The sequence below is a fragment of the Lacerta agilis genome, chromosome 12 (assembly GCF_009819535.1).
Source record: "Lacerta agilis isolate rLacAgi1 chromosome 12, rLacAgi1.pri, whole genome shotgun sequence".
Taxonomy (NCBI): domain Eukaryota; kingdom Metazoa; phylum Chordata; class Lepidosauria; order Squamata; family Lacertidae; genus Lacerta; species Lacerta agilis.
Genome location: NC_046323.1, coordinates 22479263 through 22496169, shown reverse-complemented (window position 1 = coordinate 22496169; position 16907 = coordinate 22479263). Strand labels below are relative to the sequence as shown.

At 43.6% G+C, this 16907-nt stretch overlaps 1 protein-coding gene across 1 annotated transcript; it reads right to left on the bottom strand.

Moving 5' to 3' along the window:
• Nucleotides 1–797: 797 nt before the first annotated feature.
• On the bottom strand, nucleotides 798–16555 carry C12H7orf31 (chromosome 12 C7orf31 homolog). The gene is made up of 9 exons (XM_033165571.1): nucleotides 16531–16555; nucleotides 15911–16004; nucleotides 13502–13644; nucleotides 12558–12719; nucleotides 7599–7708; nucleotides 5352–5413; nucleotides 4110–4275; nucleotides 3277–3368; nucleotides 798–1592 (listed from the first exon to the last, which is right to left on the bottom strand). Exons 3-9 carry the CDS (start codon nucleotides 13633–13635, stop codon nucleotides 804–806), a joined length of 1515 nt encoding a protein of 504 aa, XP_033021462.1. The 5' UTR covers nucleotides 13636–13644; nucleotides 15911–16004; nucleotides 16531–16555; the 3' UTR covers nucleotides 798–803.
• Nucleotides 16556–16907: the final 352 nt, after the last annotated feature.

The following is a 16907-nucleotide window of genomic DNA, read 5'->3' as shown; positions in this document are numbered from 1 at the left end:
CTAGGGCTTACTGATCAGAAGGTTGGCGGTTCGAATCCCCGCGATGGGGGTGAGCTCCCGTTGCTTGGTCCCTGCTCCTGCCAACCTAGTAGTTTGAAAGCACGTCAGAGTGCAAGTACCGGTAGATAAATAGGTACCGCTCTGACGGGAAGGTAAATGGCATTTCCGTGCAATGCTCTGGTTTGCCAGAAGCGGCTTAGTTATGCTGGCCACATGACCCGGAAGCTGTACGCCGGCTGCCTCAGCCAATAAAGCGAGATGAGCGCCGCAATCCCAGAGATGTCCGCAACCGGACCTAATGGTCAGGGGTCCCTTTACCTTTACCTTTTACATTGATTATTGCTTTCATTTTATGGATCAATGGTCTCGTTAGATAGTAAAATTCATGTTAAATTTCTCTTTTAGGGGTTGTTTTTGAAGTGTGAAACAGATTAATCCATTTTGCATTACTTTCTATGGGAAAGCACACCTTGGTTTTGGAACACTTTGGTTTTGGAATGGCCTTCCGGAACGGGTTAAACTTGAGAACCAAGGTACCAAGGTAGCAGGTGTGGCCCTAGGTGCGAAGAGGCTTTCTGTCTAGTTCTCATTTGATTCCTCTCAAACCCCTTCAGAGCTGCCTCGACCTGCCTTTGGACGACACTGAATCAGTACTTCACGCAAAAAACTGAAAAACTAGGAGACTGTTTTATAAAGCACAACAAGCCAATTCAGAAGCAGCAGCTGGAGAAATCAGCTGAGATTATTTTCACCCCTCCCTTTCGCTTTTTTGTTTTGTTTTGTTGAAAGGATGAGGACGTGTGTCAGTTATAGTGATAGGCATTCACGCCGTAGAATTTGTGCTTTCTGCCTTTCCTGTCATGATCCCTCAGGTCCCTCATTCCTCCTCTAGTTAGATCACTCAGGCGCTTGATGGCTTCACCCTTCCTAAAACAATACTGCATATCGTTCAGTTTTGTTTGAGGCCGAGGTATCCCGCTGTTAGGAATCCATTCTGGGAAACCGGACCTGCGTTCGATCCCTGTGAACACATTAGGAACACATTGAACACCCGGTATGTTGTCACATGTTTCAGAGCTCGCCTCCATTGGGCCTGGTTTAGAGAGGCTGACAGGGTGGTGCCACACGATGTAGTTGCTTAAGCGGGAGGGGGGCAGATCTTCGTAGCAAATGGAATCGGCGGGCTTCACAACAATCTCTGGTTCAGGGGGAACGGCGAGCTGCCTTTGATATAACTTCTCCGTCTTCCAAGTATCTGTAATTTTCCGAAACCTGCTCCACGGAAGTTTCGTATGTTTCATGCTTTCTCTCGGGTTACCTACTGGACGATCAATCTGATTTTGTTGGAAGTCCTCAATTCTCTTTTTTGCTCCACTGTCAGTTTCCAGAGGCATTTGCCTACTGCTGCTCTGCACCGCGTCTAAACATTTGCGTATGAGTGAATCGCCTGTCCATTGAGGTGGGTGCTCACAAATAAAGCCAGGATCCTGCTGCTGAGGGTCATAGGGGCGAATTGGTCTGCCTTGAAGTGCACGAGCAATACGTCCTTCTAAGGGTCTTACTTGAGTCTCAGCTGACGGAAATGATTCTCTCTGAAAAACAGAAGAGGGTAACCAAAATGGTCAAAGGCCTGGAAACAATGCCTTATGAGGAACGGCTTAGGGAGCTGGGTATGTTTAGCCTGGAGAAGAGGAGGTTAAGGGGTGATATGATAGCCATGTTCAAATATATAAAAGGATGTCATATAGAGGAGGGTGAAAGGTTGTTTTCTGCTGCTCCAGAGAAGCGGACACGGGGCAATGGATTCAAACTACAAGAAAGAAGATTCCACCTAAACATTAGGAAGAACTTCCTGACAGTGAGAGCTGTTCGGCAGTGGAATTTGCTACCAAGGTGGAGTCTCCTTCTTTGGAGGTCTTTAAGCAGAGGCTTGACAGCCATCTGTCAGGAATGCTTTGATGGTGTTTCCTGCTTGGCAGGGGGTTGGACTGGATGGACCTTGTGGTCTCTTCCAACTCTATGATTCTATGATTCTATGATGCTCTCTAAACACAACCCTCAGAGCAGCGATGGGGAACTTTTGGCCCTCCAGATGCAGTTAGATTCCCAACTCCCATCAGCCCCAGTCAGCATGGTCAATGGTCAGGGGTGATGGGAGTTGTAATCCAGCAGTATCTGCCATGCCACAAATTCCCCATTTCTGTTTTAGGACCAAACTAGATACTGTATATCATTTGCTTGATGATTTAATATTTAAATAAATTGTCCTTCGTGCAAGCAAATTCCAGGGCAGTGTATGATAATATCAGCAACAAGAGAATACAAGAAACCAAAAGACAACATCTATGAAACGAAACAAACAGACTGGAGGACAGATGTAACCCTTTAGAAATGGGAGGTCAAAGAATAGGGCTGGGCGATATTTGGTTTTCAACATCGTGATATATCACCAGCTGAACACTGTGATACACTGATATATTGCAATGTCTGAAATAAGGATGGAGCTATGTATAAAGGCATTGTCTGAGTTGACGGTTCTTCCCACATTACGATTTTTTGCATAGCACACACAAACACACATCATGATTTGTGATATATTGCCAGGTCAAAAATTATGACGCCAATACCATAATAATATGGACTTCAAACTGGTTTTGGATGATATAGTGATTATGTTGCCCAGCCCTATCAAAGAGGAAAGTCTTAACCTGGTGCTGAAAAGATCGCAACTTCAGTGTCAATGCAAGATTAAAAGCCGCTGTAGGCATTGCAAGGTGATAGCTATGTTCAGGGTATTACCTTTTTTTACCGTTTATTTCCATTATTAGTAGTACTAACAGTTTATTTGTTACACCCCATTAAAAAAAAAAGCTTTAATGAAGACATTTCATCACCACATATCAATAAAACATGTCTGATCACAAACAAAGCTAATGCATAGAAAAAGTGTCCCTTGCAACAATAAGGTTGCAGTGTGGAGTGTTACTATTCAGAATTCCAGCCTCTCCATTCCATTCTCCTTCCCACCTGGTTTTCTAGGACAGTCAGCTGGCTGTTCTATGAAATTGAGCATGCTCAGTCCTCATTAGACTGAGACACGTTTGTTTTTGCATTTCTGCAAACTCCGCGCCCACCTCCCAGCTCAGTGATATCTCCCTCTTGGGTGCTGTGGGTGGGTGCTGCCCTTCTGGCTACATCCTCAATGGCACTCACAGCCTGAACATCAGAAATAAGAAGGGAACGATCAGCTTGAAAGGTCCTAGTTGCCATACTTACGAGTTCAACGTCCATGCCCAGTTCTCCAGTTGCTCTGCCAATCATCTTGGCATCATGGTCGTCCAACAGCAAGGGGTTCATAGAACCTTTACCTTAAGCAAAACAATGTTGACATCAGTTTAGGAAGTTAATATGTAATATGTGGTATTTTTATTTGAAAAAAGCAATAATATTGTTACGTGCTACCCCAGTCTCCAAGCTGTTATAGACTCCAGGAGTACCTGTGCTTAACCCAGGATTTGGTTTCTTGGAATGAAAGCCAATGGAGATGGTGGTGTCTCCAGGATAAATGGTTTCATTTACATATATATAGATCCCAAGCATAGGATGGAGTGGCTCACAGCATCAATACCCCTCGTAGTTTTTGCTTCCCCTTTAAGCTTCCAGGGGAGACACAAAGTCATGTCTCTGTGTCTGCAGATTTAACATCCAGCTCTCACCTCACAGATACACCAATTCTGGGCCTTGTTCTTCTACCTAGGATCATGTGGCCTTTAGTCAGGTGAGGGGAGTGGGGAAGATGCCGATGGCCCCCTTTCCTGGAGAGTAGCATCACTTAGCTTGTTCTTTGAGATGCTCACGAAGGCTTCACTGAAGCCATTACCATGATAAGTTTGACCCATTCTGCCTGTTCCCTCTTACACATTCCAGCCTTACAGGTACAGGTCCCAAGAATTGGGACCCCGGGTATCATCAAGACTGTCCCTCACCCCCACCCCCCCAAAAAAACTCTCATCGTAATATTTTGGAAATTGCAGAGCAAGTCTCAAGATGATTTATCTGTAGGTATTTTGTGTTCCAGCCTTAATCTTGCATGTTTAAAAGGTGTGTACCTGTGTAGTCACGCTTGTAAGTCGACAACCAGAGGGCCTTTTTGACATTTTCCAGCATGTTGGCAGCTCTGTATGAAATGTCAAGCTCCGGGGGTTTGGAAGTCTTCTTGCGGCCCCCTTTTGGGGAAGCATTTGGGTCACCTTCCTGACCATTTTCATCGCCATTCTGAGAATAAAGAAGTAGAACAGGCATGATAAATGCTCCTGCTTGAACCGTGCGAGTGTTTGCTGAGAGGGTAGGAAGGACACAGCTTTCAAAATTGAAGCTGTCAAGGTTTAAAACGTGGTTTTAGAAATCTGTCGAGTTGGGAGCAAATGAATGAGGATGGTAAAAGTTTGGATGCACTTTCCAGATAAGAGTCTAGGGCAGGGATGGGGAGCTGTGTTCAGCCTGATGGCCACATTCCCATTTGAGCAACCTTCCGGAGGCCATGTGCTAGTGGAGGTCATGACCAGAGGCAAAAGAGGATGGAGCCATTAATATGAATGCTACCTTAAAGGTAAAGGGGCCCCTGACCATTAGGTCCAGTCGTGTCCGACTCTGGGGTTGCGGCGCTCATCTCGCGTTACTGCCCGAGGGAGCCAGCGTACAGCTTCTGGGTCATGTGGCCAGCATGACAAAGCCGCTTCTAGCGAACCAGAGCACTGCATGGAAATGCCGTTTACCTTCTACTTGCACTTTGACGTGCTTTCAAACTGCTAGGTGGGCAGAAGCTGGGACTGAGCAACGGGAGCTCACCCCGTCGCGGGGATTCGAACCGCTGACCTTCTGATCAGCAAGCCCTAGGCTCTGTGGTTTAACCCACAGCGCCACCCATGTCCCCTGAATGCTACCTTAGTACTGTGGGATATTTTCTACACACATTCTGCCACCCCCTCCTCCATTCAAAGAAGGCATTGCCTCTGCCATGGGCATGTCTACTTTGTATGATTTTTAAAAAAATCATTGTTCTGTTTTAAACTTTTTTTTAAAGGTGGTTTTTATGTTTTGCATCATCTCGAGACATATATGTGGAAGGCAGTTAATAAATAACAACAATAATATTATAGTCCATGAAGCTGATTGGCCAAAGCTGGTCTACTCTGCCAGAGCTGTCTCCAAGACCTCTTTGTTACTTGAGGTTTTTAAATTTTATTTTTAAAGATGGAGATAACCAGGAATCGAACCTGGTTCTTTTTGATTGCCGAGCTGTAGCCCTCCCTCTAATGTTAAAATTCCCAACCATAGTAGCGATTACCTACAGGAAAGTATCCAAGCCGTCTGTCTAAAGGTTCGCCGGCTCTTTCGTCTCTTTCGGGGCCACCTTTAAAATTCAGGAGGAAATACTTGGTTGCATAGTATGAAATTCAAGAAGCTCAGGTAAGAAGGAGAATCTGACTTGGAAGCGGGCAGCTACTTTGCTATAGTCAAGAAACACTTCCTGATCCACTGCAAATCAGATCTACCGGTTGGGTAGAAGGAAGAAGACTACCATCTTTTGCAGAGCACTTTTAACAATGTTTGTGGAAGAGGGGCAAAATTGGCTCAGTACACACCACACATTAAAAGCACAATCTTGGGGACAGTAGTTTGTTAAGGGTGCTTTTTGAAGGGTCAACTAAATTTCCCAGGTTTCTTTCTGGGTTGGTGGTGGTGGTGTGTGTTTTAAATGTATGGTGCACACTCTTGATGTACTGTCATGATGATTTTGCTGCCAGTGTCTGAATGCAAAGAAGGAACACAGCTGAAGAATTCCTCGGAGAAGGCCATAATTCTTAACCTGATAAGCTTTGCTTGGAATAGAACTTGTCCTCTGATGGTCCCTTGCAAAACAAAAATAGAACCGCACATCTATCCATCTTTGTACTGCTTAGGGCCAGTCTAGAATGAAGTACAGGCAGAAGGGAGAAAGTTTAGAAGGAGGAATGCTAACCACACTATTGTACAATAATGTCTTACAAACCTCCTTTGTTTACTTAGGCAAAGATCCCACTGTGTGCTTCGGCATTCTTATTCGGCATTGTGATGATGGGTGGTTGGAGATAACAGCTCCTTAACTCAACTTGACCTGTTGCTTAATGCCATTACTTCCCAATGATTAAAGCTTCTTAACACTGTATGCATTTAAACTGGACAAACGTTCTGTGACTGCAGTAGTCTCATGAGGTTTTCCTCTTACATTACTTCCCTATGCCTGTAATCCGTTTTGTGTTATTGCCAACACGTTTATAGAAGTCTGAATGCGCAGTATGGTCATTCATTCATTTATTTAATAGCTAGTTAAAGAAGGATGGCTTGTCCGAAAAATCAGGCTGAGAAGAACAATCCCTCAGTTTCAGAAGATATTGGGGCCACAGCTGTAAAGCCCTTGCTTTCAGTGCCATATATTTGTATTGCATGGACAGATGTATAAAGTAATAAAAGCAGGACTGGTCAGATGAAGGAGGCTTGATAATGTCACTACAACCTAATCTCCAGGACCTCCCTCCCCCTTTCCTTGGAACAGGAGAAACTCTGCTGCAGGCCTCAGTTTAAATCCCCACCAGGAACTCTATGGAACCCTGCCAATAAACCCATTATGTTATGAGCACCTGTACAGAGCTTGAATTCAAAAGTCAAGGTTCAGCCATCGAGTCTGTGGCTTAGCTTCCTGTGACTCAGCAGATTTGAGTCTGATGCTTTTTTCACCAGCAGATTTATATTGATTCCAAAACAGTTTTGTGCCTTACATGGATCTCGGAGTCAGAGGATGTTTAGCATTTGGGCAGAAGTGTGCGGACGAGGGGGAGATGGGCAAGCCCTACATACAGAGATGGCCAGTCTTTCCTCCACATACCTGCATTTTGGGAAAGGTAGCATAACAGATAATAGAATCACAGAATGGTAGAGTTGGAAGAGACCCCCAAGGGACATCTAGTCCAACCCCCTGCACTGCAGGAATCTTAACTAGATCATACATGACTGGTGGCCATCCAACCTCTGCTTAAAAACTTTCAAGGAAGGAGAGTCCACCACCTCTTGTGGGAGTCCGTTCCACGGCTGAACAGCTCTTGCTTTCAGGAAGTTCTTCCTGAAGTTTAGTCAGAATCTTCTTTCCTGTCATTTGAAGCCATTGGTTTGACTCCTACCCTCCAGTTATATAGAAATAATCCTCCCCACCTTCCCCCAAGATGATGCACAGAACTGCCTTAAAGCTTCTAAATAGAGAGGTCTTCAATCTTATACAGTTGAGAATATGATCTTCAACAGGCATGGGGAACATTTAGTGTTCCAGATGCTAAACTACAGTTCCCATCATCCCTTAGCCATTGGCTAAGATTGCCAGGGCAGGTGGGAACCGTCGTTCAGCATCATCTGGAGGTTCCCTGGTTGCACACTTCTTCTTTTACAGCTATCCCAAGAGCAGTTTGAAAAATTAAGTTTCTCTAGCTGACAAAAAGAAAAAAGACATGAGAAAATTGAAGACATAAATCAAAACCGCACACAGGCACAATTGAATAATGCTTTACCTGTGATGTTGATATTATTGTGGACGTAAGGATGAAGTGGCCGGTGACGGCCGGCCACAAGAAGAGTCTCTGGATTGGCTGGCGACTTGTGCCTTACATACTTCTCATATCTATCAAATACAGCAGAAAGTTTTTGACAAAGAACATTGTATGGTCATGATGGGCTTTGGTTGCTTGGAATGGATTTCAGGTGAAGAAACACAATCCCTTAATTTTGCTCCATGCCTTTACCTTGACTTCTCTACAAGCAGTTCCATACCTGCCAACAGGAATGCCCTGAGTTCAGTCGAGGGATTCAGCTGTTACTGGTAAACTACATGCTACAGCAACACATTTCACCCAGATTTTACTAACAGTATGTGAAAAAGGAAGAAAGAAGAAGTCCTAGGAATGAGCCAAAGGCACGGGGAGGAAGGGCATCCCTACTGCCTCACCAAAGTGGTACATGCTCTGGTTATCTCCTGCTTGGACTACTGCAATGCTCTCTACATGGGGCTACCTTTAAAGGTGACTCAGAAACTACAATTAATCCAGAATGCGGCTGCTAGACTGGTGACTGGGAGTGGCCACTGGGACCATATAAAACCTGTCCCAAAGGATCTACGTTGGCTCCCAGTACATTTCTGAGTTTAATTCAAAGTGTTTGGTGTTTACCTTTAAAGCCCTAAACTGTTTCGGCCCTGGACATCTGAAGGAGTGTTTCCATCCCCATTGTTCAGCTCGGACATTGAGGTCCAGCTCCTTCTGGTGGTTCCCTCATTGCAAGAATTGAGGTTTCAGGGAACCAGGCAGAGGGCCTTCTTGCTAGTCACCCCGCCCTCCGGTGGAATGCCCTCCCAACAGATGTCAAGGAAATAAACAATTATATGACTTTTCATAGATATCTGAAGGCAGTCGTATTTCAGGAAGCTTTCGATGTTTGGTGTTCTGTTGGAAGCTGCCCAGAGTGGCTGGGGTACAAGCAATAAATTTTTATCATTACTCGGCATGTCTTCTTTCCCGTTCTCTAAGAAGATGACCCCACACCTGTCCTTCTCTGCATCCAGAGTGCTAAATGCACACACTTGTTTTCTTTCTTTCTTAACTTTTTTTGCACTTCAGGAAGGGTAATGCAGAATTTTGGAACGAGGTCCAGTGTTGAGCTTGGGCCATCGTTTTCTAGCCAATAAATTGTACAGAAACTAATTTAACAATAAACCAAAGGGAAGGGCAGTGTCTTCGTCATCAGCAAGCCTCTGTGGTCATCTTCAGCTCTTTCTGTCGCCTCAGGCGGAAGAGCTGGGAATCTGTACTGTGGCATCAACTGCCAGGAACTAGAAGCCACAAACCCCTCCATATAGTCCTAATATATTGTACATTCTGAACTGTAAGCTGCTTTAGAAGCCAGTTTGGCTGGAAAATGGATAAAAATGTTATTCATACTTCTTCTGTTATCTGGATATAAAACACACAGATTTTAACACAGACGTAAGTTAACTATACTTACTCCGCTGAATTTTCTGGCAAGTCAGGAAGTCTGTAATAAGAGAGAGGTCAGCCAGTTACGTCAGTGTGTAGGATATAGCCTATACTTCCAAAAGGCAATTGTAATTGGACTACTCTGATTGCTGCAGGTGAATCTGGCCAAATGCCTTTAGGATATACTCGAAGCTTTGTAAATTTCACCCATCAGTCTGGAGAGGTCCGGAAGGTGGCAACACGAGAACGGGCCTTCTCTGCAGTGGCTCCCCATATGTGGAATGTTCTCCCCAGGGAAGTTCGCCTGGCGCCTTCATTATACACTTTTAGGTGCCAGGCAAAAAACTTTCCTGTTTAATCAGGCCTTTGGTTGATTTGATTGACATCCTATGCCCTTTTAAATTGTGGGGTTTTTTTTTTGGGGGGGGGGTTATTGGGTTGTTGTTTTTATTTTGATTATGTATTTTGTGGTTTTATATTTTGATTTTGTTCTGTGAACCACCCTGACGCCTCCAGGTATAGGACAGTATATAAATTCAATTGATGATGACAACGATAATAAAAATGTCCTTCACGTTTTGGACGTAGATTGTAACATGATGCAAACAGCAGCACTTTGCATTGTTAGGAGTGAAAATGAGGAGAACCTCCTTGGATGGATCTACTTTGGGAGACAAACGTTATTTGGAATCCACCAGTTAGTATTTTGTCTGCACTGTGCTGAATTATTCATAGTTGTAAAATATTTATGTCAGTGGTTTATTGATTTTGATAATTATTCTATTAAACAGTGTATTTTGTATTGTATTTATAATCATATAGAATTGTAGAGCTGGATGGGATCCTAAGGGTCATCTAGTCCAACCCCCTGCAAGGCAGGAATCTCAACATGCAGTTCCCCATCCAATTTGAAACCAGACCAGACCCTGCTTAGCTTTGCAAATGTGCTAGCAGTTTTGTTGCTGCACCACTAGCAGGTAACTTCTATTTGATTATTTTTGTCCACCGCCCTGGGATCCTATGGGCTGAAGGGCACTTTTAAAATGAAATTAATAACAGCAGAAACAGCGACCAAAAATTATAGGGAGCAAGGCTTGCCATGTGTGCAGTAAAATGAGGCGGTCAACTTCTGAGGTGGTAAAAGAGGTTGTGCCGTTTCAAACTGCAGGTGGTAGATCACATCTATGAATACTCCCCGTACATAAACAACTCACTAGAAGTACTGGTAGTTCAGTTCTGTTCAGTAAATTTATTGTGCTAGCCAAAGGACATGACAAAACCATATAACACAGGCAATATGAAATATAAAGCAAAACCTCTATTTGAACAAACAGAACCATGTGTTGCAAGCAAGACTGAATGGGGAGCCTCCACAACCACATACAGCGTATTTCAATGTAGAACTCCAAGTCTTCCTTACAATTTACTGCTATTTTGTCCGATTCCTTCTTCCTAATCTTTCTTGGCGCTAGTGCAAAAAGGGTGACTTTATGAGCCTCAAAGGTGTTATAGTTACTCAACAATCACAGAACTTTCTCTGCCGAGGAGAGACTGCTTTCTTGAACAAACGGGATTTAGAATGCGTCTCCAAGCTCTGTGTGTAATGGGCAATAAAACAAATAATGAAGAATGTCTTCGACCCACAGTTGCCCACACATACAGAGTCAATCTGTGAATGGGATCTTTGCAAGTGGAAAGCTAGGGCAACATGGAATGGGCCCATCTAGACAATCCTTTCTTCCAGATGTGCTAGGTTTTTTACTTGCAAGATGAGCAGTTTTATGAAGGGGAGCAGTTCTAAACAAACCACTTTGCTGAATGTGTAGAGCAGGTTTAATCTATCTAGTCTGTTCTTTCCAGCTTTCTGGAGGCTGGTTTCCTGACATGACGTGTGTCCAGACATAACCACAAACATTACAAGCACTGCACGGGAAGGAAGTATGTTTTAAAATAAGGAACCACTACTTCCCTACATGAACACCTAGTAGGGGAGGGGCACAGCTCAGGATCTCAAGTGGACTCATTGTAATACCTGGATTTGAAGACTGAAAAAATATTGGGTTATAAAAAAATAGAATAGGTGGATGTTAATGTGTGAATACTCTATTTAGCCGAAGGACAGAAAACGGGAAGTCATTTTATCTCTCCCCCCTTCTTTTCCTTTTTCCTTCTTTTTCCTTCTGTTCCTTTTTAGATTAGATTTTTAAAATATTTATTTTATTCTGGTGTATTATAAAATATAATTTGTACTGGGACTGAACCTTTGTATATCTTTGGATAAGTACAAATGCAAATAGATTTTTTTTAAAAAAAGGATCTCATGTGAGCTGCAATAGTTGCTCTTGGAATGTACAGTATCCTATTATGCCCATAATGGAATATCCCCCCCATTATGCTGATAACACAAATGTGTTTCTTTCTGAATGATACAGGCATTCAAGCAAATATTTATGTTTATTCCAGTTCTAAAACATGTAGCCATCACTTTTTGTGTTTTGGTGCCACCAGGTGGCAAAACTATAGTTCTGCAGTTCTAATCCCACAAGGCTCAAGTTTCTGTCAGCCGGGTAAGTTTTCAAATGGGCAATGAGAGAACCTTTTCTTCAGTTATTAACTTAACTGCCAGCTCTCTGCAAGGACTGAGACCCTGCATCAAAATCTAAAGGCGCAACCACAACAGCACTCAAGCTCCATGTGCTATTTAAAGACAGTCTGATCTTAGCTGGGAACAACATCTCAAGAAACAACCATGTTAGCCTGGTGCTGCAAATGTAACAAAGGGTGCTTTTAGACTGCCATTAATTTCAAGTGGAATTCTGTCATCTAACCTCCCCAGAAACAAATCAGAACAAAAGCTTATTAAATAGCCAAAGTTGTCTAACCTTCCTGCAAACCAGTAAGAATGGAAGCCCAAGCAGTTCATCTTTAACACACAAACCTTTATGAACTGACATGGAGTCCATTCCACAAAAGCCCATTTTATAATACAGTTGTCTTTAAAGGGGTCACAATACAATTTGTGGCTTTAAACTTTGGATATATGTGACCTGACTCTTGTGATGAAGATACCTGAAGATACCTGCGTATCTTAGCGATGCTGAATAAAAACCCATTCAACCAACATAAATGCAAAACCACACAAGGTATACAGGAGTGCATTTTGCTATCGCACCATTGCCAAAATAATAACATACTTGTTAATGTAGTGATCTGATAACTGCAGAATTTCAGGATGTAGACACCAATGCCTCATTATGGAACACTGCAGGTATTTTAAACGTGAGCTTAGTGTATCGTAGATCATGAAAGCTCTCTGTTCACATTGGGCAGTCTCTTTTGACCATAGGATGGAGGGAATGTTTTTATAAAATAAATATTCTTCCAGGTTTAGTCCTCATCAGTTTTTGGCTTTCCAAGAGACACCAGCATTTCTGAATTGGCTTCTGGATTTAAACACAAATATCCAGCCATCCAGAGACAGAGAGAAAGCAGATAGCCTACCTTAGCGGGGGGTCTTTGTTACTGCCATAGTACTGGTGTTCCTGATCAAACTTGTAAGGTGGCTCGTAGATTCTGTGGGATTCTGGCAACAGGGGTTCAGATTCCTGTTCTCCTTTCAAGATGGGCTTGCGCAGCTGGAATATTTCCCTTAGCTCTTCATATCTGAAATCAGATCAAATGTTCCCAAAGAGCAGCTGCAACAATGATACTCTACCTGCGTGAAGCTTGCTTCATAGCTAGGATGGCCACTTACCAGACCGGAGGCCAAAAGAGGACACAGATTTGCATAGCAGTTGCACATGCTGATTAAGATGCATTGGTTCCCATTTGCTGCGGTTAAAATAGAAATATAATGCATCTTGCCATAGCAGGCATGACTGCTGAGCAGGCTCTGACTGTTGATAGTCAACTTGAAGGCTCTCTCGCCTTCTTCTCAGAGTAGTTTCGGTGTATATCAGACTTGAAACAGACAGCCCTTCCAACAGAGAACTGTCCCTCATAAAGCAGGACACATGGACACCTGGCTCATAGTGACTAGCAGTGCAAGTCTAGCCATGTATACCAGGCTTAGGCAAACTTGACCCTCCAGATGTTTTGAAACTACAATTCCCATCATCCATGACCACCGGTCCTGCTAGCTAAGGATGATGGGCGTTGTAGTCCCAAAACATCTGGAGGGCCAAGTTTGCCTATGCCTGATGTATACTCAGAGGTAAGCAGGGCTTTTTTTCCTGGTAGTACTCAACAGTACCAGCACCCCCCCAAATCTTTTGATTAGGTAAATGGAGGGTGGGGAGAGCAAGCAAGCAAGCATGGCTCAAAGGGGGATTGCAAAAAGCAGGAGACAGACGAATTAAGTTCGTATCCAGAGGTACCACTGTATAAGACCTAACTCAGCTACATAGAGATATTGAAAAAAAATAGAGTGAACAGCTACTTCTTACCTTTCTGGTGATATAGGTGGGCCTGGGGGGATATGCAGTGGAGTCAGGTGATTCGTAGATTCCAAGGTTTTTGTTACTAAGGCTGTTCCATCTTGTACATCATTGTAATAGGTCATACCTGTATGCATTTCCATCTTTAATAGCTACAGAGTAAATTTATACACAGAAAAGTCTATGATCAAAGCAACTAGCATTTTGCTTAGTTTGAACAGATAAAATTCTGTTTCAATAGGTAACTAGAATTGACTTTGCAACAGCGCCAACTTCATTACTGAAAGAGACCACTTTTCAGATTAAAATGTAAAAATGAGAGAGTCTGGACAAAAATAGACATGACAAAGAATTTCATGATGAACTAGAAACATTGAAAACTTGGGATTTTGGAAAAGCAGCCAATTTTGTTTTTTCAAAGTGACACAGTATCATATTAAAACAAAGTCCCTTAAAAAAGTTGGAAGGGACTAGAGTAACCTTTTCCAATCTGATGCAGTCCAGGTGTTTAGAACTGCCATCCCTGGCCAAGCTGGATGAGGTTGATGGGAGTTGGAGTTCAGCAACATCTGGATACACCATGTTGGGGGAATGCTGGATTAAAGTTATTTGTATGAGGGGAAATTCTCTTTCAACTTCTGGGTATTGTACCAAATGGTACATGGGAAGAATTTGAATCAGTTTCTTCTTAGCAGCCATTCAGTAAACTCTAGCCCTTATTTTGATTTCCCTTAAGATGTAGTTCATGGCAGAAATACAATTGTACCATTCCCTCCACTCTAATGTGATGTAGCATTGAACTTTGGCAAATTGATACAGAACTATTGCACGTTTCTGTTGTGTTCCACTTCTGATAAATACATGCAGTTTTGTGAGTGCGTTTGCCTGCTGAATTACACCAGCTGTTACGCACCATATACCAGTGCTATTGGTACATGTAATGCCAGGATGTGACCGCAGTTGCTTCTATCCCTATTCACTTCTTCAAAAGACATTTCAGTGGAAGAAATATACAAGCAGAGCATAAGGCAGGGATGGCAAATGTTGCTATATTATACCTCCCATCATCCCTGCCCATTGGCCATGCTGACTGGGTCTGATGAAAGCCAAAGTCCAACAACATCTGGAGGGCCACAGGTTTGGCACAAGGAGAAGCAGAGGCCCTCTTCCAAGGCAGGAGATGCGCTACCTCATAGCAGATTCCCAAACAGAGATACCTTGCACTTCCAAGATTCCTTCAGCCAGAAACCAGTTTTCTTTCTGTGTCCCTTTCTTAAATGGCAAATAGTCTATGTTTACACAAACTGCTCACATCATCCTCCGCCTCTCAGCTGGAGGGGTGGTTGTAGGTCACCTTCTCTGTGCTCCAATGGGTACCTCATTCAAAGGCATAGAAAGCATCCCAGCTGTCAGGGACTGGATTGAGGAGAAATTGTGGGGACCCCCCCTCCTGCACTTCTCAGAGAAGAGGGAGACAGTATAGATTGACAACAGTGGTTTGCAGAAGGTCATAGTTCAGAGGCTGCAGAGGGGAGAAGCTGGGAAATATTGGGACAGGAGCACCAGGAGGAAGAAGAACCAGGGGAGAGACAACTGACAGATTCAGTGTCTTTGGAAAGCATTCCTGACCCCCCCCCCCGCAGGACCTGGTGAGCATTGAGAGTAGGAGAACAGAAAGCTCAGAGGCAAAAAGCACAGATCAGCTGATGCAGGGATGATAGGAGAGATGGAAGGGGTGGGACTTTACTCGGAGCAACGCCGTTATCTGAGAGACTGCATCCTATGTCTATCTCTGTGAATATTGAATAAAACACCTTGGTAAGAGCTTCTTGTTTTTTCCATTATTGGCAGCCTGCTGTGAGGGAGGGGGATCGGATTCCCTGCAGCCTGATACCAGCTATCAACCTAGCCATTATCCCTCATCAGCCACCCATTCTGGACTATTAACTAATAACCTGCTCTGCCTCCAAGGTCAAAGGCGGTAAACTTTCTGAGTACCAGTTGCAGAAAACCACAAGAGGGGAGAGAGTGTTCTTGTGCTCGGGTCCTGCTTGCAAGCTCCCCATTGCCATCTGGCTGACCACTGTAAGAAGAGGAAGCTGGACTAGATGGGCCTTTGGTCTGATCCAGCAGGCTTGTCTTAAGTTCTAACTTGCTCAACGCCAGCCATCAACAACCACAACACCATGAATCGTGCAACACATGTCCACTTTCAAAGTTATTATTATCATTTATTAAATTTGTATAGCACCCTATACCCACAGGATGGATGAAGATCCATCTTTGATGCTTCCATTAGTTCTCCAGGCTATTTCCCCAGCCCCATGTAGTGTTGAAAGTTAGACAGATAAGAATGGCTAGAAGAGAGGAAACATATGGAAGTGGACATAAAAGTGGAAATCTGAGCCTCAAACCTACCTTTCTAGTTTAAGGGCAGTGCAGTATATTGTTCTAGTTTCCTGTCCTGTCCTGTCAGTGGTATCTGACATCACAATGACTTGGTCACTGAGTCCTTTTGAAATAGAGGAGATTGTCCTGATTGTTTGCTTTCACAGTTTCTGATGAAAAATGAGCTTGTTGAATTTGGCACGTTATATTTTGGTAAAATGAATGTGGGAAAGCGAAATATAGTGCTTGATACCGAAACCAAAATACCACTAATGTACTTAAAGGAAGTTTAACTAAACAAAGGAAAAGAAAATCCTCACCTAATTGTGCTTTGAAAAACAACCAACCTTTTATGCTATTTCTTGAAACAAGGGGGAGATATCTGAGAGTGACGGCCACATTCTCATTAAACCAGTGCTTAGTTTTGTATTCTCTATGTTTCGATAGAATGAAACACATTCTAATGTTCATAGTCACTGGGAACAGGGCAATGTTCTCCACTACAGCTGAAGGCAGCAGGCTTAGGGGGTGAAGGGGAGGCCACATGTCACACCACATATGGCTCTCTCCTCCAACATCTGGTCCCCATTCCCCATCCCCTAGTGGTGGAGGTTAGTCCATTCTGGCAAATGGGGCACTGCCCCACCAACCTTAGTCTGCCCTCAGCCAGTCTCCACATGCCTGCTTTCTTGGTTATACAACCAGTCAGGGGATGGCTTTGACTCTCATTGGCTCTGGCTCCACCTAATGTTGGTCCTCCTACTTTCTGCCCTACAAGTCCAACCCCTGACCACTACCTGCCAGCATTTGCTACCTGAGGTGGCCAGTGATAGAGATGCTTTCCTCTTGGTACTTATGGAAGACAATGGGGGACAATTATGACAATTTCAATCAAAACCATGGCGGGAGAGGAAAGAGAAAATCAGGGCTCCCACACTTAAAAAGCCAAAAGCTCTGAGATTATTAGCAGTGACACAGTACAATATGTTGTTTAGTTTGGCCCTGATTTGTACATTAATGCAACCGC